This window comes from Cantharellus anzutake (assembly GCF_015039405.1).
Source record: "Cantharellus anzutake strain C23 chromosome Unknown EI90scaffold_55, whole genome shotgun sequence".
Lineage (NCBI taxonomy): Eukaryota > Fungi > Basidiomycota > Agaricomycetes > Cantharellales > Hydnaceae > Cantharellus > Cantharellus anzutake.
The window spans coordinates 360508-387640 of record NW_024067005.1 but is presented as its reverse complement, the minus strand read 5'-3'; the positions used below and the strand labels follow the sequence as shown (position 1 = coordinate 387640).

The 27133-nt window shown below is 49.4% G+C and overlaps 1 protein-coding gene across 1 annotated transcript; it reads left to right on the top strand.

The window, feature by feature from the left end:
* Nucleotides 1–5295: 5295 nt before the first annotated feature.
* Nucleotides 5296–7502, top strand: EI90DRAFT_3019264 (uncharacterized protein; the record flags this gene model as incomplete). Its single annotated transcript, XM_039057332.1, has 7 exons — nucleotides 5296–5463; nucleotides 5492–5783; nucleotides 5906–6112; nucleotides 6267–6809; nucleotides 6860–6926; nucleotides 7013–7433; nucleotides 7455–7502. 7 exons carry the CDS (start codon nucleotides 5296–5298, stop codon nucleotides 7500–7502), a joined length of 1746 nt encoding a protein of 581 aa, XP_038912020.1.
* Between the last annotated feature and the right edge of the window lie 19631 nt (nucleotides 7503–27133).

Below are 27133 nucleotides of genomic sequence, written 5' to 3'. Positions count from 1 at the left end.
CCCGACTCCGCAGCAACGTCTTCCCCATGGGGTGATGTGCAAACCTTGCCTGAAGCCGTTCGGAGGCAACAAGATCTCACACTCATCATAGAGGCCATCAGAGAGTTTGAGGGTGGAGTTTTCAACGATCCCAATGCCCCTATGACCAAAATCCATAATTGGCAGAGAATCATGCCAGCCCGGCTCGAAAGAGAACTCATCCCCGATGACAGTGCTAAGCCAACACTGCGATATCGGCTCACACCCCTAGATCGACTAGGATTGACTGTTCTCGAAGATTTCAGCGTTCACGCATCTGGCCACTGCCACCAATTATGCCACAGGCGAATTTGTTATAGACCTGTGTGGCAATTTTTCACTCATGCTGGCTGAGAAGGGCTGGGCATCACAGAAGGAATTCGATACTGTATGGCACTTCCTTGACCAATGACTCAACGCCTTCGAGAAGCACTTTGGTTCCATAAAAAGAGCTGTCGACCCTTCACAGGAGTTTGATGGATCATGGCTCGGTGGTTTCAGGCCGGCCAGTGTGCCACATACCACTTTCACTGATCGGGAATCCGTCAAAAGGGCTTGGTCCACAGAGATTAGGCCTACTGGCGAGTCGACCCGCAAGATGCTGGGTTGGGAACTAAACAGTCAGCGCGAACCAGCAGTCGACGAAGTCACCTTCATACATCAATGCCAGCAGCTGCCAATAGAGCTCCCTGCTCCCAGGCCCAGCATTAATGTCGCTGCAGCTATGTTACGAAGGGATGAAGGGACGGTACCAATGACGAACTGTCCTCATGAATCCTATACGCTCCATGATCCCAAGAAGAATCTGGACTACGCAGAATTTGTTCAGGGCCTCAAGGGCAGAAAGACGGAGGTAGGCCCCGCCGACAAGAGGTATCAGAACAATAGGTACAGACCTGGGCCCAATACAGGTCCCGCCTGCTCATTGTTTCGAGACCCTTTCGCTCCCATAAACCTCGGTATGGAGTGAGTTAGATCTGGACCCCAACCTTGGCCACAATATCGCCAAGGTGATGAACCACCGCAACCGCCTGCTCCTCCAGACCCACCTCTACCCCAGGGTGGGCCACCTCCACACAACTATCTGCCACCTCTGTCAGGAGGTCAAGCAGGTGGGCCTCCTCCACCACTGCTCCTGCCAGGGAGTCAGGCAGGTGCACCACTGCCACCACCACTGCCACTGCCACTGCCACCGCCTGTGCCAGGAGGTCAGGCAGGGGCGCCTCCACCTCCACCACCTCCAGGGCCGGGTGCTGTAATTCCTCTCCAAATGCCAGGAATCAGGCCATACCTCCCATTCGACCAGATGCAACCTTACGTCGATCGTAAGTACACTACATCAGATTTCCCCAAGTTCGATGGCTTGATCGACAGTTATATAACCTGGTGCAGTACATGCCGAAATTTAGCAAGACACTCGGTGGCCTTCACCCAGCAAATGGCAGGAGTCCTGCCCAAGAGGTTCAAGGGCAAACTCATGGACTGGTGGACTACTGTCCCAACAGCCGACAAGCTATACTTCACTTGAAATTGGGAGGCTCTACACAGTTATATATTACACTACTTCTTGATGCCTGCATTCATCGACAAAATACGAGAGTGTTGTAGGTGGGATAACCTACTATACCCTACACCGCCAGCATTTTTGCGGTTTTACGTTGTTGTGGGGACAACTCCGTGTTCCGCAAAAAGTCGGATTCTGCAGAATTTGGTCACCAACACGCACTACATATCCGCTGACGCTCCCGATACTCATTCTATCACTATCCAACACTCCATACACTCACTCCATATTTTTCCATATTTTCCCCATCATTCCCGACAGCACCCAGCCAAATTCCCATGCCCAACCACGCCGCCAATTTCACCCCCTCTCCAGATCTCCATAACCACACATACAACCCAGCCGTTTTTCTACTCGATAGTGATGCTATACCTTCCTTCTTAACCCCGGAGCATTTCCCAGAATGGCAATCCCATACCCGGATGGTTCAGCACAGAGTAGAGTCTCACATGGTCTTGACAGCACCTGTCAATGGCCACATCTCAAGAAGTACTGCACCAATTGGGATGAATAAGGGCTCGTTGGAAAGCTGGAGACGAGGCGATTGCTGACGGGAGGATAGGCGGGCGCTGTGGCGAAGTGTTGCGGAGATAACTTTCACAATTCCCATTTCGGATCCATTATCACATATTGCCCATTCATTCATATTTCTTTTATTGTTTCTTTGTTCCCAATTGGATATTCATCATTTACGGTTGCCTAACGGTCCGTTTACACTCCCCCATGCCATTCATTCCATTTCAAACATATATAAACCAGATAACAGCTTGTACATAACAAGTTAGTACTGAATAGACCCGTGAAGGGACAAGCAGAAGTTACATCCAAGTGGCAAGGATGCCATCCACGACTCTAACGCCCCCCTTGAGATTGTTGCTCACGTCTAAGACCCCTCTCATCATAATACTCAGCCTTGACATCCAAGAGAGACGTAGGTGAGTGTTTGTTTGAGGTTTTTGCAGACTCGGTAGCACCCCAGGACCAAAACCCGGCTCCACGAACCACACCCGCACACACTACCACCCTCCCCCTTCTCTCTGTCTCGAGTCAAGGCGATTGACCCATTACAACATGCCTTAAGGATTTCCCATATGCGATGATCACCTACCAATGCCAATGGTGCATAAGATCATTTTATTTCCCACAGGGTACAATTGTGCATAATGCGCTGGTACTGAATTGGTTCAGCCCAAAAACTATGCTTGGCGCTACTGGCCGCCAGAAGACGATCAAGGGCTCAGAAAATAGAGAAAACCATAACTATGGATTCCCCAAATTTCGTCCAGATCGACCCAGCCGTTGTGGAACAATGGTGGTGACGATTTCTCATCTTACCACGAGGTTCCACATGATGTCGAAAGGCATGTGAGAGTGGCAGTGTCGAAAGTCCCATGCAGTGGAGCCGAGATCCATACTTCAGGAGATTGCGAAACTGGTTTTCGGCCCAATATGGAAATCACAAGCTGTACCGAAGCAAACAAACAACCAAAATGCACTCTGGAGTGCTCAGAAAAATTACAAAGGATGCGCCGCAAGAAAAAGGGCCATGAGAAGTGTGATGAAGAGGGCTGTCATTGTTGCGGTAGAGGCCATCTCTCTTTAATGTTGTAGTTTGGTTTGGGGTGATCGCAATCAAAAATTACCCGCTTTTTCCAAGAATTTCTTCTCACGCCAACCTAGTTTATACTCCAAAACGACCATGAGCGTTGTAACGGGTCTATCCAACTAGACTCGCAACAGGAAAGAGGGGGGGGATAAGAATCTCACTGAGGGTCAGGTCTGAGTGGGTATATTGGTCCAGTTGAGTCTGGTGCTGATACTCTCTACCCAACTGTACAGCAGTCACGGAAGAGTCCGATAGATAAATAAGGAAAGAGTATCACATGACAATAAGAAAATGGAAACATCGGCCTCTAGACACCGGAAATGAAATCAGAAAAATAAGGAAAAATAAGGAGTGTGTATAAGAAGCATGTGAGAGTGCATGCTATGTGTCTAGGATGTGGGGAGTTTGTTGAGCATGGTGGAATCGCGGGATTTGGCTCGTTTATGGTACACCGGCAAATCCCTGTTACAGCGTAAGCTCAAGCAGACTCATCTTTTTTCAAACATATACTTGCTGGGGCGAATTATGATCGAGCCGCTCTGCGCTGGCTTTGGGGTGGGCCTTGGTCGCCTGACGTCGTACTGACAAACTGACACATGTTGGACGCCGCTCCGATTCCACCTCTATCCTCGCTCCCACCGTTTGGAACCACTACCAGTCCAGGTAGCAGACCCCCCGGGTCTTCTTCACTTCCATGTTACTCGCTTCACATCAACCTACTGGATGGTCACACCAGCACCTCAGTCTCAGCCAAGAATCACTCCCATCTTGAGCGCTGCAGACTTTGACCCCTGGACGTCGTTCCGATGTATGCTGTCCCAGCGGTGGAATAGTAGTGCCCTACTGACGATGCTAAGTACATATATATCGCGGTCTTCGACAACGGAACGCGTTGTTGATATCCGGAAGTTGGATTGACAGTCGTGTCCACGTTTTCTATCTCCCATTCAACTACTATTGGATTAGCATTTTGATGGTCTTTTCTTGATGCTGAATCATTTGACACGTAGCCCAACTGCCACACTACTCTCTTTTAAAGGCTACAAGGATGACGCCAACTGTCAGAGACCAGATTCAAGATGAAGGAATGTCTCCGTAACGGAGGGCTTCGGCCTCAGCGACTTCTGCCAAGAGCACTGTGCCTAGTGACACGTCCGTGCCCTAACTTACTGACTGGCAATTAGAACCTAGGGGGGTAACTCTAGTTGATTTTTCTACTGGGGCGTAACCTATGTACAAGTGGGATATATATATGGTTACAGCGGAGACGGTTCCGCAATTGGCGGAGCCAAACGGAGCGGAGCTAACGGGGTTTAACCATTAGCCGACTGAATATTACCGACGAGTCGGTTAGCGGGGTTAGCGGAAAGGCAGGCGATAACCCAGAAACGGAAAGGAGGGATAAGCCCGAAGGTGGACTCTGCAGGGCAGGTGAGTGTATTGCTCAGCGGAGGCGGGGGTGCGCTAGCGGACGTTGGAGCTGTCCGGAAGTCTTTGGGGCTCCGTACTTAGGGAGGCGTAGGTAATAAATTGAAATGAGGGGGTGGTGACCATCGAGGGGTACCGAGAGGATTGCGGAATACGGGGACTCCAAGGTTGGTGAGGGAGGAGCGGAGTTGGAACAGAGGGATCGGAGGGACCGGAAGTCGATGGCCGGGAATGGATATGACACCAACCCAACCATGGTTAGTTCGCCCACCATCGACCGATCCCGGCCCCTACCATGTCCCCCCCCCTCTCCTGAGCATGCTGCCGCCCCCAACAATTCCAACAAAGAAGTCTTCGATGCCTCCACGTCACACCCCTCCTCCAGAACTCATTCAACGTGCAACTGCGCCAACCTTTGGAAGAGAGTCATCTTTACTGGTTCCGCCAAATCGTCCTGGCAGTAGCATTCCTCTATTTCAAGCTGATCTACGTCAACCACCTTCGACTGGCCGCTTTAGATCTGCAGCGAATGGAGCAACCAAATCCGGATCAGCATTCATCACACCTAGAACAGGCGTGACCCCAAAAGCCAATCACTAACGCAGCTCCCGGTTCCGAGACACCGATCCAATCTGCACCATCAACCAATCCAACAGTTATTCATGCTATCACGCAGACCATGATCGGGGGGAGTTCTTGGATAAGTACACCTGGCAAGTTGTTGGTAAAGGCCACAGCAAGAAACGGCATAAACGGTTCTTTTGGACACATCCCTATACTAGGACTCTGTACTGGAGCTCGGCGGACCCAGGCGCTTCTAGTACGGGTGAATCGACTGCTCAAAGTGGTAAGTTCATTCTGATCTATGCACACAGCTCAGGCTCAAATTCCGCTTTGTTGGACAGCCTACATTGACACCGTTAAGTCCGTTATTGATCCCAATCCCATGCCTCCTACCTTGTGTCCTTGGCGACATTGATGCATACGAGCTCGAAATGTGGAGGTTTACAAACTCACCAGCTAATTTCGTCGACAATGATCATGAAGTGCTTGAGGTGCTAGTCAGCGAGGCATTTTCCAATATGGGGGTCAAAAAACTCTTTACGAGGCAGGTAATAGCAGGCTTGAACATCTCAGCTGGAGAGGTACTGCTTGTCAAGTTTCCCGGTGCGTCAACACTCATCCCGATAAGTAGACACCTGACTTTGTGACAGGCTGAAAGCCACAGACAGAGGACGACGGTGAGCATTCAACACGTTCGAAGCCTCGTCTTCAAGTGCCACAATTAGATCCTCCTGTTCTCGAACTGTACTGTCTTATTCGTGGCGATGGTGCCAACCATATCTTTCCGGCCAAAATTGCGAGTACAGAGTCTGTCGGCACCCTCAAGGAGATTGTTAGGGAGAAGAATAAGTTCGCTCTCGAACACATGGATGCAAAGACCCTCACACTCTGGAAGGTTTCCATCCCGGTCGATGACAGTCTCAAGGAAGAAGGTTGAACTTAACGATGAGGAAATGCTATCACCTGTCCATTGACGGTCCTCCGTTTTTCCTGATCCACTGCCCCAACTTCATCTACACATTATTATCAAGTTTCCACCCAGCAAGTCCATATCATCCACTAGTCAATGTCCCCTATTATATAAAGGCGACCGTGTCGCCGAAGCCTGCAAGGCATGGGGTTCATCCGTTTCACAAGAGGCCCCTTCCTCAGGAGGCCTACCCAAAAAGTTTGTTGCCATCCAGAAAAAGGACAAACCTGCGTTTGCGTTTAATCGCCCCCCAACCACTGCCGTGATGATACCCATCTCACTATATCATCCCATATCCAGCCAGTTCCAAGATGACTGTAAAACTTATACACCCACCAAGGAAGACCATGATTTCGCTTTAAAGTTCTCCCATTCTATGTCAAATATTTACGCCAACGAAGGGGACAGGGCTGACCAAGCTCGAAAAGATTTCGCAAGCTATGGTCTCGACTTGTTGCCCACTGGAATTGGCAAGTATTGGACTGATGGAGATCTTCGCTACAAGGGCTTTTGCTTTGCACTCATCGAGGCCAAGGCAGAGCTTTCCACCGGCGGTGCTGAGCCTTTTTTCGAGGCTGCCTGGTACTATAGTGCCTTCATAAGGAACCACTTTGACGAAACCCGTTCGCGTCTCCCTTGCTTTATCCTCTACCTTGCTGGTGAGCTTCCACGTTTCTTCTCCTGGATACACCCTAAATTCATGCCCTAGGTGCCCACATTGGCTTTTCCGGCTCCGTCTTGACCATTCACCCTCATCTGGAGGTCCTAGCCCCCAAGTTGCCGCTCTTCTATCATGCATCCAACGTCGATATGCTGCCCGTTTTTTTGGGGCAACAAAAAATGCGATTCTCGTGTTGAATAGTCACTACGAATCCGAACCTCCACATATAACCTCTGACCCGATCCTTATGTTTCCGTATCCTACCAACTTCGATTCCCTGCGCGGTACCACAAAGTACGCATTTGAATACTCATCGCAGCTTGACGAGAAGAGGCTCCTATTTTCCGGCACTGTTGGTGATGAGAAAATATTCACCCATCGATACTCCGAGGATGCACATCTTGCATGCTTCTCGCTTGGTTGTGCACCTGCTTTGAAGTGGTATCAGCCCATTGCGGGTGGATGGTATATGGTTGTCATGGCTTTAATCGGGGATGATTATCATGAATTGCGGCATTCAGAGATGAAAGCCTTGTTCAAAGCCGAAATCGAAGAGAAGGTGAACAAAAAGCATTTGTGCATGGTGATATTCGAACCACCAATGTCATGGTGTGGAAAGATGGTAAGCCTGGAATTCTACTAGTCGACTTTGACTGGGCAGGCAAAATTGAGGAAGTGCGATATCCAATGAATGTGAATAATGTTGATCTAAAGGAGCAGTTGATGGCGAGCTTATTAAGGCCGACCATGATATTGATATGATAAAGTATATGTTTCAATGAATCTGTCAATTGATAACACCCTATTATTATACACATTGACTCCAGTTTTGAACTCTGAAAAGAGGCCCTCCACTTTAGATGGTCACATGGATACCGTGTGTGTAATTCTCGATATTTTACTTCCCATAGAGGCTGCCCGTTAGGGCGCCAAGGGGAAGGGGCGAGGCCCAAGGCATATACATTTTTCCATACTCAAGTTCCACATGATTCTAAGCTCCCAGATAACACCAACATTGTTTGCCAATGCCCGGATTCGCGACTGAACAATCCAAATTCTTCTGAATTGTGACAGTGGTAGACCGTATCACATGAGCCTATTATGCTGCAAGTGATCCCCTATAGAACATCTGGGTCCATGCCAATTGAACTCCTAACTCCTGGCCGGTTGTGCCCATGAGAGGCCCCTTTCGGGTAGTGAATAGAAGACTTAGTCATATGATATGAACCTTTTCTATACTCAATGCAATCGGTAGTGGAGAAGTTGGTGATCAAGTGATCATGAGACCGGCTCCTCGGCTTGTTGGCCCGACACATAAACACGTGCCTCTTGAGACTTTGGAGAACCGCGACCTCCCAACAGGTGAGTCGAACCAACGTCCTCTCAATTGGCAAATGCCAGCGAGAGAGTAGATTGGCGGGTGTTACCACTACACCACCACTCCTCCCCACGTGGATACTGTTGATCCGTTGTCCATCGCTTGAGAGTAGGTGGCTGGACTGTATCCTCTGTTATCCCCATGCCTTTTTCTTGTGATCGCTGTGCTGTAACCACTATCCATTGTGCCATATCAGCTGTCAGCCATGCTGCATGCTCTTACTTTATTGATTGCTGTGCTGAATGCCTCGATCGATTGTGCCATATCCACTGTTGGCCACACCACATGCTGTCTTCACAGCTTTGTCAGTGTGTTCTCTCAAAGCTGTTGGAGATTTACAGATTGGTTGTGTCTGACATAAAAAAACATTGGCTCGTCTGTCTCTCTAATTGTTATGTTTTGTATACTTTATTTCAATCTTGATTATTTTCTTTCAGTTTTCTTTCAGTTTTTTCTTCATTTTATGATTCATCTGAACGTCTCCTCCATGAGTATGGTCTTGAAGGTGAGTTGTGTTGGAGGAAGGGATCAAGTGATCTCCCAAACCATCAGGGAAGGGGTACCCCCCCTGGCATAACGGGCAAGTAGTGTATGGATGCATGCTAGAAGTCCTGGGTTTGATACCAGGCTTGTTCATTTTATGTCATTTGTCCAGTCATGCTGGTTTATGTCATAAGAATTTGGAGCTCCAGATAAGTCCAGTAGTTGCACCGGATACAAATTTCCTCAAGTTGCCCTTTGGGTACTTTCTGCAAGTGGAATCCCACATATTTACAGGTTTTAGTTGTTTCTGTTACAGATACAGAGTCTCCAATGACCATATCCATCGCATTGTCAATGACCTCCTGTCAGGGGACAGACCCCAGGTCCCCATGACCCCTCTCTATGGCCCACAGCCTAACCTATGAACAGCCCTGTCCAGGGCAATGACCCTACTGTGGGTAAGAAAGTGACAGGAAGGTTAACTTCTGTTAGACACTGATCTGGAGTCGGCACTGAAGGTCGCCGATGTGGGCCACTATTGGCCGCTGTAACGGGGATTTTCTGGTGTACCATAAACAAGCCAAATCCCGCGATTCTACCACCCTTAGCCAATGTTCCCTCCTACACATTTCTTATTTTTCCTGATTTTTCTGATTCCATTTCCAGTCACTGATGTTTCCCCTTCTTATTGTTCTTTCCTTATTTGTCATTATCGGACTCTTCCATGATACCGTGACCAGCTGTATAGTTAGCTAGACAGTGAGGAGTAGTGGAATCCACACCCAACAAACCTGTGCATGCGACCACTCCAACCCTCCCCCTCTCTTCTGTCTCGAGTCTAGTGGTGATAGACCTGTTACACCACGATGGGCCGCAATGCCTCAGACAAGGCCCGAGGGTAGGGCATTTGGCCTCAGCAACTCTAAAGGGAGTGCTGTGCCCCCTAGCTGTCTCTTGGCCCTCATTTCAGACTTACTGGGGTTGCCTTGTTGGGGTCAGGACTTGGGGTCGTGGTCACATCGATATTAGAGCTAAGGTACTATAATGTAGTATACAGGATATATATATGAAGATAGAATGAATAGAAGCGGACCCGGGCCGAAGGCCGAAGGGTCCGGAAGCAAATAGGAACAAAGAGCGGGGTTGGCCGCACAGCGGCCAGCAATGACCGAGGGTCAAAACAAACAATAACAGATAAATAAACGAAGGGGTGTAGGGCCGTGATAGCGGTGATGGTATCGTAGTGGAGTAGGCGATGTCGTGGAGTCACGCTAGGTCGGTGCCAGAGGCGGACTTGGGGCAGGGAGGTCGGTGTGAGTCAGCCAAGTGTAGGGGAGCCTAGGGGTAAGTGGGGGAGTGAGCAGGGAGCCCTCAGGGAGGATAGGGCTGAGGTCAGGGCTCGCGCTCGTGCTCGCACAGCGGGAATAGGCTTGGGCAGCATCGGGATGGGCGGCTAATGGGCTGGGATGCATGGTTGTGACAACTTCTCACTTTGCCACAGTGGCCCAATATGACAAAAACTTCCAGGGATACCCGGAAGTCACATGAGAAGTGGGAACTGGGCCCGGAGCATGCAGTGCATGGAGCATGCGGGGCGGAGCACGCATGTGGGTCCGGGTCCGGGCTAGTCAGGGTGTGTGCCTTGACACCTCCCTTTTTTATGACACTCTCTCTCACTCTCTTTCCCAATACCCTACTATCCTCTCCCATTCTATTCCATCCCCCCCCTCATGCAAAGCTTTCCCCATCAGGGTTTTGGTGCTGGCCAAGGTTGTTTGCATTTCACGGGATTTCCTGCGACCATTCCATTTGTAGATAGTCATGCGTCATGTATGGAAACCACTGGAGGTGGTTCCCGCAAACTACCTTGTGTATTGTCTCTTGTAACAACCCCTTCTGTGACTCAGCTGAACACATGTGTGTGTGTGTGTACAACCTTCAACATGTCCTATATGCCTGGTTATGTTGAGTCATCTGGCGGTTCTCACCGCAAGGACTCGAAGTCATGAGTCGAAGCCTCACAACTTGTGTGTCATTCACTGGAACCCGTGTCCTACAGGACATCTGTCAGGGCAATAGCCCCGAACCCTGAGCCACATGTAATTAAGATACATATAGTCACATGGGTAAGCAGGTAACTGCTTACACACTACCGTAAAATACACACTCTTGTATCACTTACGGCTCTGTGTGCTGAGCTACCCTGAGACCTCACACTTTTTTAAGTGTATGAGGTGTGTTTTACAACACAACCCACAAAAACTCAACATCTTAACAATTTGACTCGATAGTGCCAATGGTGCCCAAACACGCCCACAAGGGCAAGGTCGCATCTGCAGTGACATTAAAAAGAAATGAGCAGTTCATTAAGAAACTGCAATATCCCATCATGGGAGATTCAAATCAACAGCAGTCATCAGATGACAACGAGGATCAACATGATCCGGTAAAAGCAACCACCTCAGGACTGGCCCCTGAAGGTTTTAGAAACTTATGTGGAGTAAGTGTGGGGCCCAATACCCCTAGAACTCCATGACATACCGATCTAACCCAAGCTGGGGAAGATCCCTCACCTCCTCAGGAGGTGATCAGCTTGCACAATAAATGCGTAAGCGCCGAACAATCAGCCCAAAAAGCTGATCGGATAGAGTTGCAGGAAACTCCAGGGCCCCACTATCCCCTGGAGTCCTCCCCCATGCCCCCAAGGCAAGCCCCAAAGGCAGACAAAGGGAAACAAAGGGAAGAGCCTCCGCATCAGCTATCCGAAAAACTACTGGACTTGTTCCAAGTTCCATCCGAATGGAGGACAGAAAGCAAAGACCAACTTCTCCTCAGGCTGGAAGCCTGAGAAGGCACGAAAAAACGCCCTGAGAGCAGGATCTCCCAGAGCACGGAAGCTCCAAAAGAACTTCCACTGTTTACACTACCTCACACCATGCCAGACAAGGCAAGGTCACCAACCTTGGAGGAGGTCTCCGAGATAATGAAGAGGAGGCAAACTGAAATGAGGGAGTTCACTGAGGAAGCCTTATGCAAAAGTAAGGAAAAACCAGCAAACAGACCCCTCTATGAAAGGGAAGCACCCTCCGCAACGGCCTCACCTAAACAAAGTGAGCGTGGAGTGTTCACTCCAAGAACCCCTTCTGGAACCCCCAGAAGCGGAAATGTCAACTGGGGAGAGTCTCTGCTCGCCCAACCAAACTTCCTCCTGGAAAACCAGGAATCGCGCATAATAAACGCGATAAACTCGATCCAAAAAAAGATCGAGGAAACGAACCATAATAGTACGGCTCGTCTAGAGATAACTCTAGAAAGAATGGCCAACGCAATTGATGTGCTGACTGAAAAAATCAGCGAACAAACAAACTTGCTGAAGGAAATAAATTTCTCACAGAAGAGTGAGGAAACAAATAAACACCCCTGGACCATGGTCCAGGACATAAATAGAACTCGTGAAAAATTCACGAAAACCACCACCAGTGAAAGCACACTGGAATATCATCAGCGACTCGACAGAGACGCTAAGGAGATCCTTCTCCCAAGGATAGGAGAAGACGATGCCGAAAGAAGGCATCGTTCAGAGATTAGGAGGAGAATTGGCACGTACCAAAGGTTCGGCCAAACGTCCACTTATGATGGACCTCTTGAACAGAGAGGTAACTCAATCACACCCTCTCAAAACAATGAGAGAATACAAATACAACTTCAGGCGAATTCGCCTGAAACCAAAGAAATGCTGCGAGGAAGATTTCCCCCAGCAAAAACCCCCCCAAAGGAGAGATCTCCATTGGATAGCGACCCCGCGAAGGCAGGGGAGCAAGAAGAGTACCTGGAGAAATGGTACGAAAAGGCCATAAGAATGGCCGAAGTGAGAATACTCACTCCCTACCCAGAAGGAGTGAAGCCTGAAGCCCTAAAGAATGGGCCGGCATTCCCTGACATGGAATCGTTCTGGCAGTGGTTCACAGAACTACTGGGATTCCTCGCCTCGCGAGGATGCAAAGGTCCCCAATTCGACGAAGTCCATCTGGACTGCTTGATTCGTGGATTAGGGGGGCCCGCATTCGACCTCGGAATAAGACTCTGAGACAAAACTCTCCTCAGAGGAGATGAGGGCATGTTCCTCGAAGTTCTCAACATATTGATGAGAACTTTCATTAAAGCCTCTGCCACGCTGAACGCGACAAAGAAGTACCGCAACGTCAAATATGAAGCGGAAAAAGGCCTAAAACAGTTCTACCTAGAACTGTCCAAAGCAGCGTCCCAAATGGTGACGCTGCCAGACCAGGCGTCCTTCAACGCCAGGTTCCTAAACTACATTCCCCTCGAATGGAAGAGGGAAATGATTGCTCATGATAGAATCAGAGCAGACTTCTCCTCAAACGAGGAGATGTTAAAAGCAATATCTCGTGTAGACGAGATAATCGACGGGCCGAAGATGTCTTCAGCCTACAAATCAGGTTACTATACCTGAACAACTACCACGGCAACCACAAGCTGCGGTAGAGCCCTCCCATCAGGAAAGAAGGCTGAAGAGCTGAAACCCAGATGGAAAGAGGATACATCCTCGAAAAACTCGAGGAAAACTGACCAAAAGTCAATTTCAATTTGCGGCAAATGCAGCAAAATAGGGCAAACGAAAGATTGCCCAAGACACAATGTAACAAGCGATGAAAAACCAAGGCGCATAGCTGCCATGGAGATTGCGACCTCAACGGATGAAGAGTCGAAAAGCTCATCAGATGAGAAACCAGAGAACAACCCTGGTAACTCCAAAGCATCAAGCTTCGAAGTAGAGGACCCATACGAAGGACCTCAATACTCACCTGACTCAGAGGGTGAGGAAGTCAACGTTGGGACCATAAGGATGGGCCCAATGTCAGTCGTCGACCACGATGACATAAATTACAAAATCAAACTGGCTGTAGCACACCAGCTAGAAAACATGGCAGATGAAAAAGTCGCCGAAGCCTTGGTGGAAGCACCAAGAAAAGATGCCTTGGGGAAATACACCAAAGTACCCAAGGAAAACAAGGACAAAGGGAAGAAGGACCAAAAGTCCATCAAAACCCAGTCCCCCTTGTTTGATGCAAAATTCCGCATCTCAAAAGACGTGGGAAAATACCCCGCAAACAGACCGCTCTCAACGAAGAGAACGCTAACGGCTCACATAAAAATAGCAGGCATAAAAGCCTATGTGCTATTTGATAGTGGAGCCGAAACAGACGCTTTATTGCCGGACTTTGTCCGCGTGGTCCACATCCCAATTCTCCAATTGGAGAACCCAGTGGTCCTTCAAATGGGGACGAAAGGAACAAGATCACAGATCCTGTTCGGAACAAACATGGACGTTGAGATCAACGGCCACATAGAAAAACACTACTTCGATGTAATCAACATCGACAGATATGATGCCATCTTCGGCGCCCCCTGGTTAAACAAAAACCAGGTAAGCTTAGACTTCCGGTCCCACAAAGTGAGAACGGTGAACAAGGGCAACATAGAATAAGCGAAGACCGTGTGACAAGATCACACGGATGGAAAACTTGAGCAAGAGCTCGAGAACAACCAAAAAAAGAAGCCCCCCTGACAGGGAGGCGGGATTGAAACACACCTCAGGGTAATCAAAAGAAAATACCCTGAAGGTGGGCCCAATCCTAGTCCGGAAGGACTAGAACTTCCAGACGTACCACACCTGGAAGGTCTCTCCATGAACAACCCCGAGTTCGAAACACTCAGGGAGTGGTGGAGAGAAAAATTCGAAACCGTAATGGTGCCAGCGCCATCTACCCCTTTCCCCCCCTCGTGCAAAGCTTTCCCCATTGGGGTTTTGGTGCTGGCCGAGGTTGTTTGTGTTTCACGGGATTTCCCGCAACCTTACCATTTGTAGATAGTCACGCGTCTTGTACGGAAACCGCCGAAGGCGGTTCCCGCTAACTAACAACTGCTCTACAACTGTCTCGTGTACCGTCTTCTGTAACAACCCTCCCTGTGACTCAACTGAACCCGTATGACTGTACAACTCTCAATATGTCTTATAAGTCTGGTTATATCGAGTCCTCTAACGGCCCTCGCCGCGAGAACTCGAGGTCGAGAGTCGAAGACTCTCAACATGTGTATTGTCCTATTGATTCTGTACCCTATGGGTCTTCATCACCCCGCTCTCCCCCCAGTACTCAACATACGACGTCACCTCACGATCATGGAGATCGTGAATACTTTGAGGCCCACCTTCCCGTGATGCTGGCACATTCGCTACGCGAATGCCAAGTCGCCGCCCATCCACCGTCTGTTCCCTCCTTCGCCAGTCATCATGTCTCCCCGCCAACGGTACGTTCCCTTTGGGAACGCCAAGTCACCGAAGGCCCTGCTAGTCAATCCTCATTGCACGCTTATGATATCAACCCGCTACCGGTACGTTCACACTGCGAACGCCAAGTACCTGATGGCAACTATATGAAGTTCTCACCCATCTCACAAGTCGCGACCTTGCACACGGTACGCTCCATTGAGGAGCGCCAAGTACCCGTGGCTGACCCGTCTGTCCTGGCATCTCCGACTACCTACCATCAATCCCTTAATAGCTCACTACATCACCAATCGCGATCGATGGGAACTCGACCGTCCACCCCCAGGCAAGACTGGGATCACTCATCGATTACATATCCTGTTATGGTACAGACCAGATATGACCTCACTCATCCCACTATAAGAACGGATCGAGGAATGGGGAATTTCCCCCATCCCCGTAACAACAAAGCTTTGGAATATTTCAAAGCGAAGAACCACAACTCAGGTAGACACCTGAGATGGCAAGCCTTCTTCGCAAGCTTTAATTGCGAAATAAAATATGTGGAAGGCCACAAGAACAAAGTGGCAGATGCACTTTCATGGTACTACGACTCATCAACTGATGAGGATCTGCATTTCGATGACTATGTATTGGCGGACATCCATCTGGACAAAAATGCAGAAGATACTATCCCCAACAGAATCAAGGAGTATGAAGAACTGCTGCTAAGCAGTACCCTGAGTAAAAACTCAGAGAAAAAGAGACTCACAGCAATATGCACGAGAAACACCCTAGAGGAAGCTCTAGGGGGAGTGCCCAAAACCTGGAAGAAATCATAACTCCAGCAGAGAACCTTCGAAAACAATTCAAAGGAAAAGACCTCATTGAGGCAATAAAATCTGGATACTCGCAAAGCCAGATCCACTGGGAAATCCTAGAGAACCTGGGGAATTTCAAAAACTTCATAAAAGATGGGCTGATAACCCAACTTGGAGAAGGAGGAACGACACAACTAGTAGTCCCGAAAGGGAACTACAAAAGGAAGTCCATTTGAGGAATAATCCTTGAAAACATCCACGAAACACTTGGACACTTAGGATCCAAGAAAACAGTGGAAACCCTCCATCAACACTTCTGGTGGAAGTCGATGAGGAAGGATACCCACAAGTTCTGCAGGTTTTGCAGAACTTGTCAAACAACAAAGAAAAGCACCAGGAGAAATCCTGGACTGCTTCACCCACTCCTGACCCCGGAGACACTGTGGTCATCAATAGCCATGGACTTCACAGGTCCATTCCCAACAAGCTTGGGATATGATTACCTCTGGGTAATCATCTGCAGGTTGACGTCCAATGTCCACATTAGAACTAGCGTTCATATTTCTTCGTGAAGTTGTAAGACTTCACAGTCTACCACACTCAATCATATCAGATTGAGACTCGAAGTTCAGGTCAAAATTTTGGCGCGAACTACACCGAATAGTCGGTGTGCAGTTGAAATTCACAACTGCATTCCACCCGCAAGGCAATGGCCAAGTGGAAAGAATGATACAAAAAGTAGTACAAATACTATGTGTGATGGTCAGACCAGATCAACACAACTGGGCAGTGAAGCTGTCGATGGTGGAATTCGCAATCAATGCAAGCTCGAACACATCAACAGGATTTGCCCCATTCAAATTAATCTATGGCCACATGCCAAAGATGTGCCTAACAGCACCACTCTCAGACTACCCAGGAGTAAATGACTTCGTCCAAAAAGCAAAGGAAAACCTCATGGCAGCACACGACGCGATAATACACAATCACGCTGCTCAAACAATCCAGGCAAATAAGAAAAGACGCCTGGACCCACCTTTGAGAAAAGGCGAGCTTGCATACTTATCCATGGATAAGCTGAACCTACCCAAAGGAAGGGCAGGAAAACTAAAGCCCTTATACATAGGGCCTTACGAAATTCTGGAAACATTTCCAGAGACATCAAACTACATCCTCAAGTTGCCACCACAACTTGAACAACGTGGAATCCACCCAAGATTCCACGTATCCCGGCTCGTACCTCATGAGCCAAATGACCAAGAAATCTTCCCAAATAGGGAAGTAAACATATTCTATGATTTTGGGGAAGACCCCGATTGCGAAGCAGTAGTTCGCGAAATCTTAAACCACGCATGGGTTCACAACGAACTCTGGTTTAAGGTCAAATGGGAACTAGGGGACACCACATGGGAACCCCTAGGAAATTGCAACGACCTCATCCACCTGGACGAGTACCTCACCTTACAAAATGTAAGGGAACCAGAAAAACTCCCTATCAAAGAAGACAGGGAACTCTCGGCATCACTACGCCCCCAAAAACGGAGGTGGAGGAAGTAAAGCCGAGGGACGATGGCCCACAGCCAAGAGCATGGGAAAGTTCTGGGTGAGTAACTCGCCTGGACAGCCACACCATGTACTAGAGATCACATGGCCCAGGCGAGTAACTCGCCTAGACCACATGAACCACAGGCTCACGTGCAAAAGAACACACAACTGCGGCGAATCCCACGCACGCAAGAACGAAAACCCCTCCCACCACCATGAGAAACATAACAACAAAATGTCGTTCTCTGGGGGAGGCAACCCTCGGTTCGATCCAAACAAGCCACCAGATATCGAAATACGACAACCCAGGGAGCAAGGCTCCCCGGAACAACAACAACACCAGGCGCAAATAAGCGCCATGGACTACATGACGCATGCAGCACAAATGAGTGCCGTGAACCAACAACCATCCGCGTTGCTAACAGGCACCGCATACCCCCAGCCTCCTCAAAGAGGCTTCCAACCATACACGGTGCAAACTGCACCGATGGCACAACAAGCGCCATTCCAGGGGCAGCATTTGCTGCTGCAGCCCCAGGCATACTCCCTAGGGAACTTCCCTGGCCAGATCAACCCCTGGATTGGCCAATTCGGCCCAGGTACAACAACACCCCAGCCAAATGCAGGCCAGGAATCAGCCATTGCGTCAGCGGTAGCTGCTCGGGCAGGTCAGCTCCACGAGGAGCTGAAAGAGATGAAGTCCCTCATAGGAGGGAGATGAGGGAGCGACAGCAGCTCCTTGTCCAGAACGTCCAAACAGGCACGGTCTGATAACTCGAGGGTGTGAGAAGACGCCTGTGACCATTGCGCCCACTGGAGGCGCGAATACAATAGAGCACGAAGAGATGCCGAGGGCATCTTTGACTCTCTGAAAGACACAGAGAGAGAGGTCGATCTCCAAAAAAGGGAGATCAAATTACTGAAACGTGAGCTCAGAGAGGCACGTGCACTGGCAGACCTCGCTGCCAAACCCATTATGACGGGGGCCTCCCAGGTCAGGGGGAGGGGATACGGTTCCGGGCCTCATGAGGCACGACCCCACATGGGGACTAGCACATCAAGGGGTGGGGCACCGACTATCCCGCCACCCTGTGGGCAGACGACCCTGTCCGGGTTGCATAAGGGCCCACCCTCAGAAGGGCAAACCCATGTCGAGGGGAAGAGGGAGAGCGGTAGGCAACTGACGGCAGACCCTAAAATGGGGACCACTGCCAGAGGTGGTGGGCCGCTGAGTACCTCAGCACCCTATGGGCAAGCTACCCTGCAGGGAAGTGTCCACATGCTATACAAGACCGCCGAACTCAACAAGTTTGGCAAAGTCGAAGCTCCAGTCGACGTAACAATCGACCCCAACTTCCCCATGAGGAGAATAGCGGGGTCAGAAGCGGCGCACGACGCCGCATACGCTTGGTGGACAAGCGTGAGTGGGAAAGAATTCGTACACTGGTACGAACAGGCTGAAGCCGCCTTCAAAAGCGGCAGGGTACCCAGAGTCCTTCGCAAAAAAGCAAAGGAAACCAAGAAATACTTCTTGGGACTCCCGAGTATTGCAAGACTTGCGGAGGAGTATAATTCCCTGGAGAACAAGGGAAAAATCTCCTGGGAAAGTCTAGGCAAAGCTGCCTATCTAAAGTCCCAGTTCAAACCACTCAGGACTCCTGAGGAACGTGCTGCAAGAACTGCGGAACGGGAAGCGAAAGCTTCCAAATACCAGGAAAGAGATGCAAGCCTCCACACTGGACAACCAGTCCAACGACCACCCTTCCCCACGGGAAGAACGGTAGACCTACCATACTCCACACCTGAGCCAAGTAGCTCAGGAACACAACAACCCACTCCCACCCAGGGAGCGCCCACTTCGTCGAGCCCACAGCCCGACAATGTAGCCCAGGCTACGTCATCGCATCCGACGCAGCAATTGGATGTCCAGATGAACAACCTGGAGGAAAACCTTCCTCCGGGGCAATGACTCCACCCTTGAGAAAAGGGAAAGTGACATGGTAATACGTCATTGAGGCGCCCGTGAAAACACCTTCCCCCAACTCGAGGCCCTGCACACAATACTGTATGCAAGGAACCGCAAGTAACAATTGCAGAAATCTCTACTCCGTCAAAAAGACCCACATCCACCACCGCCCGTGTGTAAACACCACTTACACATGAACCCTCACAGAACAAGTGAGGAACACCAAAGACATACAACCTTTGGGTCGAAATTCATTTTCGACAAACTCCACTACTTTTCTCCCTGCGATACCAATGTATCGCCGTTCACTTCAAAGTGACAGCCCACACTCACTTATTCCTTAAACCCTTTCTCTCTCCTTCACCGACATGTACAAAATCGCCCACTTTAAAGTGGCGACAACAAAACACTCGTTGATAATTTCAAACTCAATGTAAATCAATTATTAAAACTTTGTTTTATTCACTATCAACCTTGTATGCATCGCAAATGCAATGCAAGGGGGGAGAATGTCAGGGCAATAGCCCCAAACCCCGAGCCACATGTAATTAGATACATATAGTCATATGGGTAAGTGGGAACCTCCAGGTAACTGCTTACACACCACCATAAAATACACATACTTGTATCACTTACGGCTTTGTGTGCTGAGCTACCCAAAGACCTCACACCACCTTCACCCATGAACAAGTCTATCGTCTGCACCACTGGAAAGAGCAGTATTGTATTTGCTCCCAAGTTTTCCATCTCTCCTCCACCAAATTTACTAGTATGCAGCTTGGCAGGTATCTCATCTCCTGTACTGCCCCTCCTTCCAATTGGCCCGGATACTAACCACTTCTCATGCCCCATTCTGGTGTCAATGTGGCATGCTAATGCCCACTGCTCCTTCAACCTAAGTTCCCACTCTCCTATCCTGTCCTCTGTTGGAATATCAACACGCCCAGCTGCAGCGAGGAGAGTTGTGAGATCATCATGGCTAACAATGATTATATCCTTTTTGTTTCAAAGTTGTGATACCATCTCAATTTCTTTTGTCTTACATCACCAGTTGTCACTGGCAATCACTTTAAGCGATATTGGTGCCAGTTGTATAAGTTACACTGAACGCCATAATTTTTTCCCCTCCCTCAGTTCTCCATATCGAGACTGAGGTGATACCATTTCCTTCTTGCTATGTTTGCATATAACTCATTGTACTTTCATGTTATAGTTGATGTGCAATAGGTAAAAAAAAAAAAAATAATATTAGTTCTCCATATGGAGACTGAGTTTACACATAATAGCTCCTATTTTAATATCCTCTGCTCGGAATCGTATTCCCTGTCTTTTTGCAGTGCATATGCAAAGCCAGCTTGTTCCATTGCATTTGCACTGCATGATGCGATGTCACTGGCACTGCTCCAGCCATGGTTCTTCCCCCATGTCCATTCCTAGCTGGTCTCCTTTTCCTACTAACAGTTTCCATAGCATCCTGATATGTCGGTCTTTGCACTTCCCATGTCAACAGTACTGTCCATTCCTTGTCATGGACTCGCATTTGCTGCGTGAGATACAGATCTGCCACCAAGTTTTGCATTCTTTCCATAGCATTTGGTCCTTCGGTTCCTTCAAATGTTGTAATGGGTCGATCGCCTTGACTTTGAGACAGAGAAGAGGGGGAGGGTTGTAGTGATGCGCAGGTACAGGTTGGGAGGTCAGGTTTTGGTCCGGAGGTCTGTAAAAACCTCAAACTAACACTCACCTGGATGGCATCTTTGCCACTTGGATGTAACTAGTTTTTTACTCCTTCAAGGGGCTATTCAGTACTAACTTGTTATGTACAAGGTTTCTCTATTTTGCAGTTACCCGGAGGTTCCCGCTTACCCATGTGACTATATGTATCTAATTTACATATGACTCGGGGTTCGGGGCTATTGCCCTGACATTCTCCCCCCTTGTGTTGCATTTGCGACGCATACAAGGTTGATAGTGAAATAAAACAAATTTTTAATAATTGATTTACATTGAGTTTGGAATTGTCAATGAGTGTTTTTTGTTGTCACCACTTTAAAGTGGGCGATTTTATACATGTCGGTGAAGGAGAGAGGGAGGGTTTAAGAAATAAATGAGTGTGGGCCGTTACTTTGAAGTGAACGGCGATACATGGGTATCGCAGGGAGAAAAATAGTGGACCTTGTCGAAAATGAATTTCGACCCAAAGGTTGTATGTCTTTGGTGTTCCTCACTTGTTCCGTGAGGGTTCGTGTGTAAGTGGTGTTTACACACAAGCGGTGGTGGATGTGGGTCTTTTGGCGGAGTGGAGATTTCCGCAATTGTTACTTGCGGTTCCTCGCATACAGTATTGTGTGCGGGGCCTCGAGTTGGGGGAAGGTGTTTTCACGGGCGCCTCGATGGCGTATTACCGTGTCACTTTCCCTTTTCTCAAGGGTGGATTCATTGCCCCGGAGGAGGGTTTTCCTCCGGCTTGTTCATCTGGACATCCAATTGCTGCGTTGGATGCGATGACGTAGCCTGGGCTACATTGTTGGGCTGTGGGCTTGACGAAGTGGGCGCTCCCTGGGTGGGAGCATGTTGTTGTGTTCCTGAGCTACTTGGCTCAGGTGTGGAGTACGGTAGGTCTACCGTTCTTCCTGTGGGGAAGGGTGGTTGTTGGGCTGGTTGTCCAGCGCAGAGACTTGCGTCTCTTTCCCAGTATTTGGAAGCTTTCGCTTCCCGTTCTGCAGTTCTTGCAGCACGTTCCTCAGGAGTCCTGAGTGGTTTGAACTGAGACTTTAGATAGGTGGCTTTGCCTAGACTTTCCCAGGAGATTTTCCCTTATTCTCCGGGGAATTATACTCCTCCGCGGGTCTTGCAATACTCGGGAGTCCCAAGAAGTATTTCTCGGTTTCCTTCGCTTTATCACGAAGGGTTCTGTGTACCTTGCCGCTTTTGAAGGCAGCTTCGGCCTGTTCGTACCAGTGTACGAATTCTTTCCCACTCACGCTTGTCCACCAAGCGTATGCGGCGTCGTGCGCCGCTTCTGACCCTGCTATTCTCCTCATGGGGAGGTTGGGGTCGAATGTTACGTCGACTGGAGCTTCGACTTTGCCGAACTCGTTGAGTTTGGCGGTCTCGTATAGCATGTGGACACTTCCCTGCAGGGTAGCTTGCCCATAGGGTGCTGAGGTACTCAGCGGCCCACCGCCTCTGGCAGTGGTCCCCGTTTTAGGGTCTGCCGTCGGTTGCCTACCGCTCTCCCTCTTCCCCTCGACATGGGTTTGCCCTTCTGAGGGCAGGCCCTTATGCAACCCAGACAGGGTTGCCTGCCCATGGGGTGGCAGGATAGTTGGTGCCCCACCCCTTGATGCGCTAGTCCCCATGTGGGGTCGCGCCTCATGAGGCCCGGAACCGTATCCCCTCCCCTGACCTGGGAGGCCCCCATCATGATGGGTTTGGCAGCGAGGTCTGCCAGTGCGCGTGCCTCTCTGAGCTCGCGTTTCCGTAATTCGATCTCCCTTTTTTGGAGATCGACTTCTCTCTCTGTGTCTTTCAGAGAGTTGAAGATGCCCTCAGCATCTCTTCGTGCTCTGTTGTATTCACGCCTCCAGTGGGCGCAATGGTCGCAGGCATCTTCTGACGCCCTCGAGTTATCAGACCATGCCCATTTGGACAGTCTGGATGAGGAGCCGCTGTTGCTCCCTCATCTCCCTCCTACGAGGGACTTCATTTCTTTCAGCTCCTCACGGAGCTGACCTGTCTGAGCAGCTACCGCTGATGCGATGGCTGATTCCGAGCCTGCATTTGGCTGGGGTGTTGTTGGACCTGGGCCGAATTGGCCGATCCAGGGGTTAATCTGGCCAGGGAAGTTCCCTGGGGAGTATGCCTGGGGCTGCAGCAGCAAATGCTGCCCCTGGAATGGTGCTTGTTGCGCCATCGGTGCAGTTTGCACTGCATATGGTTGGAAGCCCCTCTGAGGAGGCTGAGGGTATGCAGTGCCTGTTAGCAATGCGGATGGTTGTTGGTTTGCAGCACTCATTTGTGCTGCGTGCGTCGTGTAGTCCATGGCACTTATCTGCGCCTGGTGTTGTTGTTGTTCCGGGGAGCCTTGCTCCCCGGGTTGTCGTATTTCGATGTCTGGTGGCTTGTTTGGATCGAACCGAGGGTTGCCTCCCCCAGAGAATGACATTTCGTCGTTATGTTTCTCGTGGTGGTGGGAGGGGTTTTTGTTCTTGCATGCGTGGGATTCGCCGCAGTTGTGTGTTCTTTTGCACATGAGCCTGTGGTTCATGTGGTCTAGGCGAGTTACTCGCCTAGCCCATGTGATCTCTAGTACATGGTGTGGCTGTCCGGGCAAGTTACTTGCCCAGACTTTCCCACGCTCTTGGCTGTGGGCCATCATCCCTCGGCTTTACTTCCTCCGCCTCCGTTTTTGGGGGTGTAGTGATGCCGAGAGTTCCCTGTCTTCTTTGATAGGGAGTTTTTCTGGTTCCCTTACATTTTGTAAGGTGAGGTACTCGTCCAGGTGGACGAGGTCGTTGCAATTTCCTAGGGGTTCCCATGTGGTGTCCCCTAGTTCCCATTTGACCTTAAACCAGAGTTCGTTGTGAACCCACGCATGGTTTAGGATTTCGCGAACTACTGCTTTGCGATCGGGGTCTTCCCCAAAATCGTAGAATATGTTTACTTCCCTATTTGGGAAGATTTCCTGGTCATTCGGCTCGTGAGGTACGAGCCGGGATATGTGGAATCTTGGGTGGATTCCGTGTTGTTCAAGTTGTGGTGGCAACTTGAGGACGTAGTTTGACGTCTCTGGAAATGTTTCGAGAATTTCGTAAGGGCTTTAGTTTTCCTGCCCTCCCTTTGGGTAGGTTCAGCTTATCCGTGGATAAGTATGCAAGCTTGCCTTTTCTCAAAGGCGGGTCCGGGCGTCTTTTCTTATTCGCCTGGATTGTTTGAGCAGCACGATTGTGTGTTATCGCGTCGTGTGCTGCCATGAGGTTTTCCTTCGCTTTTTGGGCGAAGTCATTTACTCCCGGGTAGTCCGAGAGTGGTGCTGTTAGGCACATCTTTGGCATATGGCTGTAGATTAATTCAAACGGGGCAAATCCTGTCGATGTGTTCAAGCTCGCATTGATCGCAAATTCCGCCATCGACAGTTTCGCTGCCCAGTCGCGTTGGTCTGGTCTAACCATTGCACATAGTATTTGTACTACTTTTTGTATCATTCTTTCCGCTTGGCCATCGCCTTGCAGGTGGAATGCAGTTGTGAATTTCAACTGCACACCGAGTATTCGGTGTAATTCGCACCAAAATTTTGACGTGAATTTCGAGTCTCGATCTGATATGATCGAGTGTGGTAGACCGTGGAGTCTTACAACTTCACGAAGAAATACGAATGCTAGTTCTAGTGCCTTCGTTGTTGTCTTTATTGGAATTAGGTGGACGTTGGACGTCAACCTACAAATGATTACCCAGAGGTAATCATATCCCAAGCTTGTTGGGAATGGACCTGTGAAGTCCATGGCTATTGACGACCATGGTGTCTCCAGGGTCAGGAGTGGGTGAAGCATTCCGGGATTTCTCCTGGTGCTTTTCTTTGTCGTTTGACAAGTTCCGCAAGACCTACAGAACTTGTGGGTATCCTTCCTCATTGACTTCCACCAGAAGTGTCGATGGAGGGTTTCCACTGTTTTCTTGGATCCTAGGTGTCCAAGTGTTTCATGGATGTTCTTGAGGATTATTCCTCGAATGGACTTCCTTTCATAGTTCCCTTTCGGGACTACTATTTGGGTCATTCCTCCTTCTCCAAGTCGGGTTATCAGCCCATCTTTTATGGAGAAGTTTTTGAAGTTCCCCAGGCTCTCTAGGATTTCCCGGTGGATCTGGCTTGGCAAGTATCCAGATTTTATTGCCTCGATGAGGTCTTTCTCTTCGAATTGTTTTCAAAGGTTCTCTTCTGGAATTATGATTTCTTCCAGATTTTGGGCGCTCCCCCCTAGAGTTTCCTCTAGGTTATCACTCCCCCCTAGAGCTTCCTCCAGGGTATTTCTCGCGCATATCGCTGCGAGTCTCTTTCTCTCTGAGTTTTTACTCAGGGTACTGCTTAGTAGCAGTTCTTCGTATTCCTTGATTCTGTTGGGGATAATGTCTTCTGCATTTTTGTCCAGGTGGATGTCCGCCGACACATAGTCATCGAAATGCAGATCCTCGTCTGTTGACGAGTCGTAGTATCGTGAGAGTGCATCTGCCACTTTGTTCTTGTGGCCTTCCACGTATTTTATTTCGCAATTGAAGCTTGCGAAAAAGGCTTGCCATCTCAGGTGTCTACCTGAGTTGTGGTTTTTCGCTTTGAAATATTCCAAAGCTTTGTGGTCCGTGATTACTGTGAATTCATGCCCTCCCATGAGGTCGTCTTGCCATCTCATGAGTGCTTTGAGGACACCCAGTGCCTCGAGCTCGTAGGCGAAGTACCTACGTTGTGTGTTGGTGAACTTTTTGGACATGAATGCGGCCAGGTGGCAAGTCTGCCACCTTTCGCCTTGTCCAATTAATGCACCCATGCCCGCTGGGCATGCATCTGTTATGACCCAGACGTGGAGTTTGGTCCTCTCTTCTTCTGAGAGGCTTTCCGGTGGGTTCCACTGGACGGGCTTCAGGATCAGAGCCCTGCATGCTAGACGTTTGATCTCATCGAAGCATTTCTGGTGGAGTGGTGTCCACCTGAATGTCTGCTTGTTTGAGCAGATTGTTTGCAGTGGTCCTGTGTAACCGCTGATGTTTGGCATGAATATCGATAGATATTCTACCATTCCCAGGAATCTTAGGACTCCTGTGTGGTCTACTGGCTCTCACCAGTTGCGGATTTTTTCCATTTTATCTGCTTGAGCGTGGATGCCCTGTTCGTCCACACGGCTTCCTAGAACGTCTAAGATTGGGGCAAATGGCTGGAATTTTTTCCGGCTTATGTAGAATTTCGCCCCTTTTAGGCGAGTGAACAACCACAATAGTGCTTTATTGTGGTTTTCCACTGAGCTTGTGCTGGTGAATATATTGTCGAACCAGACGTGTAGGCGTCTGCCTACTTCTCCTTGTAGTTCCCAGGTCAGTGCGCACTGGAAGGTGCAGGGAGCGTTGCAGTCTCCTTGCTGCATCATGTTCGAGTTGTACGTCCTGTGGGGCATAGAGAATGTTGTCCTATGGACGTTGTCTGGGTCCATGCGTATTTGTTCGTACGTGTCCGACATATCGATCTTGGATCGGTATGTTGCTCTGGCAACTGATTCTTGGATCAGTCGCATGTCTGGCATTGGTGTGACGTCGAGGATCGTGTTTGAGTTACAATTCCTCGCGTCTATTACTGTGCGCAAAGATCCATCTGCTTTGTGGATGCACAGTAGTGGGCATGCTCGCTCGCTGTTCGCGGGATACCACCATCCTGCTTTTACATAGTGATCTATTTTGGTCGCTAGTGCTTCCTGCAGTGCTGCAGGACATCTCGGGGTGTTTTCCCGAAATTTCTTGTTCGGATCCTTCAACGGGATTCGATGGTTCACCTCCCTCAAGGGAGGCATTTCTAATGGCACTGGCACCATTACGGTTTCGAATTTTTCTCTCCACCACTCCCTGAGTGTTTCGAACTCGGGGTTGTTCATGGAGAGACCTTCCAGGTGTGGTACGTCTGGAAGTTCTAGTCCTTCCGGACTAGGATTGGGCCCACCTTCAGGGTATTTTCTTTTGATTACCCTGAGGTGTGTTTCAATCCCGCCTCCCTGTCAGGGGGGCTTCTTTTTTTGGTTGTTCTCGAGCTCTTGCTCAAGTTTTCCATCCGTGTGATCTTGTCACACGGTCTTCGCTTATT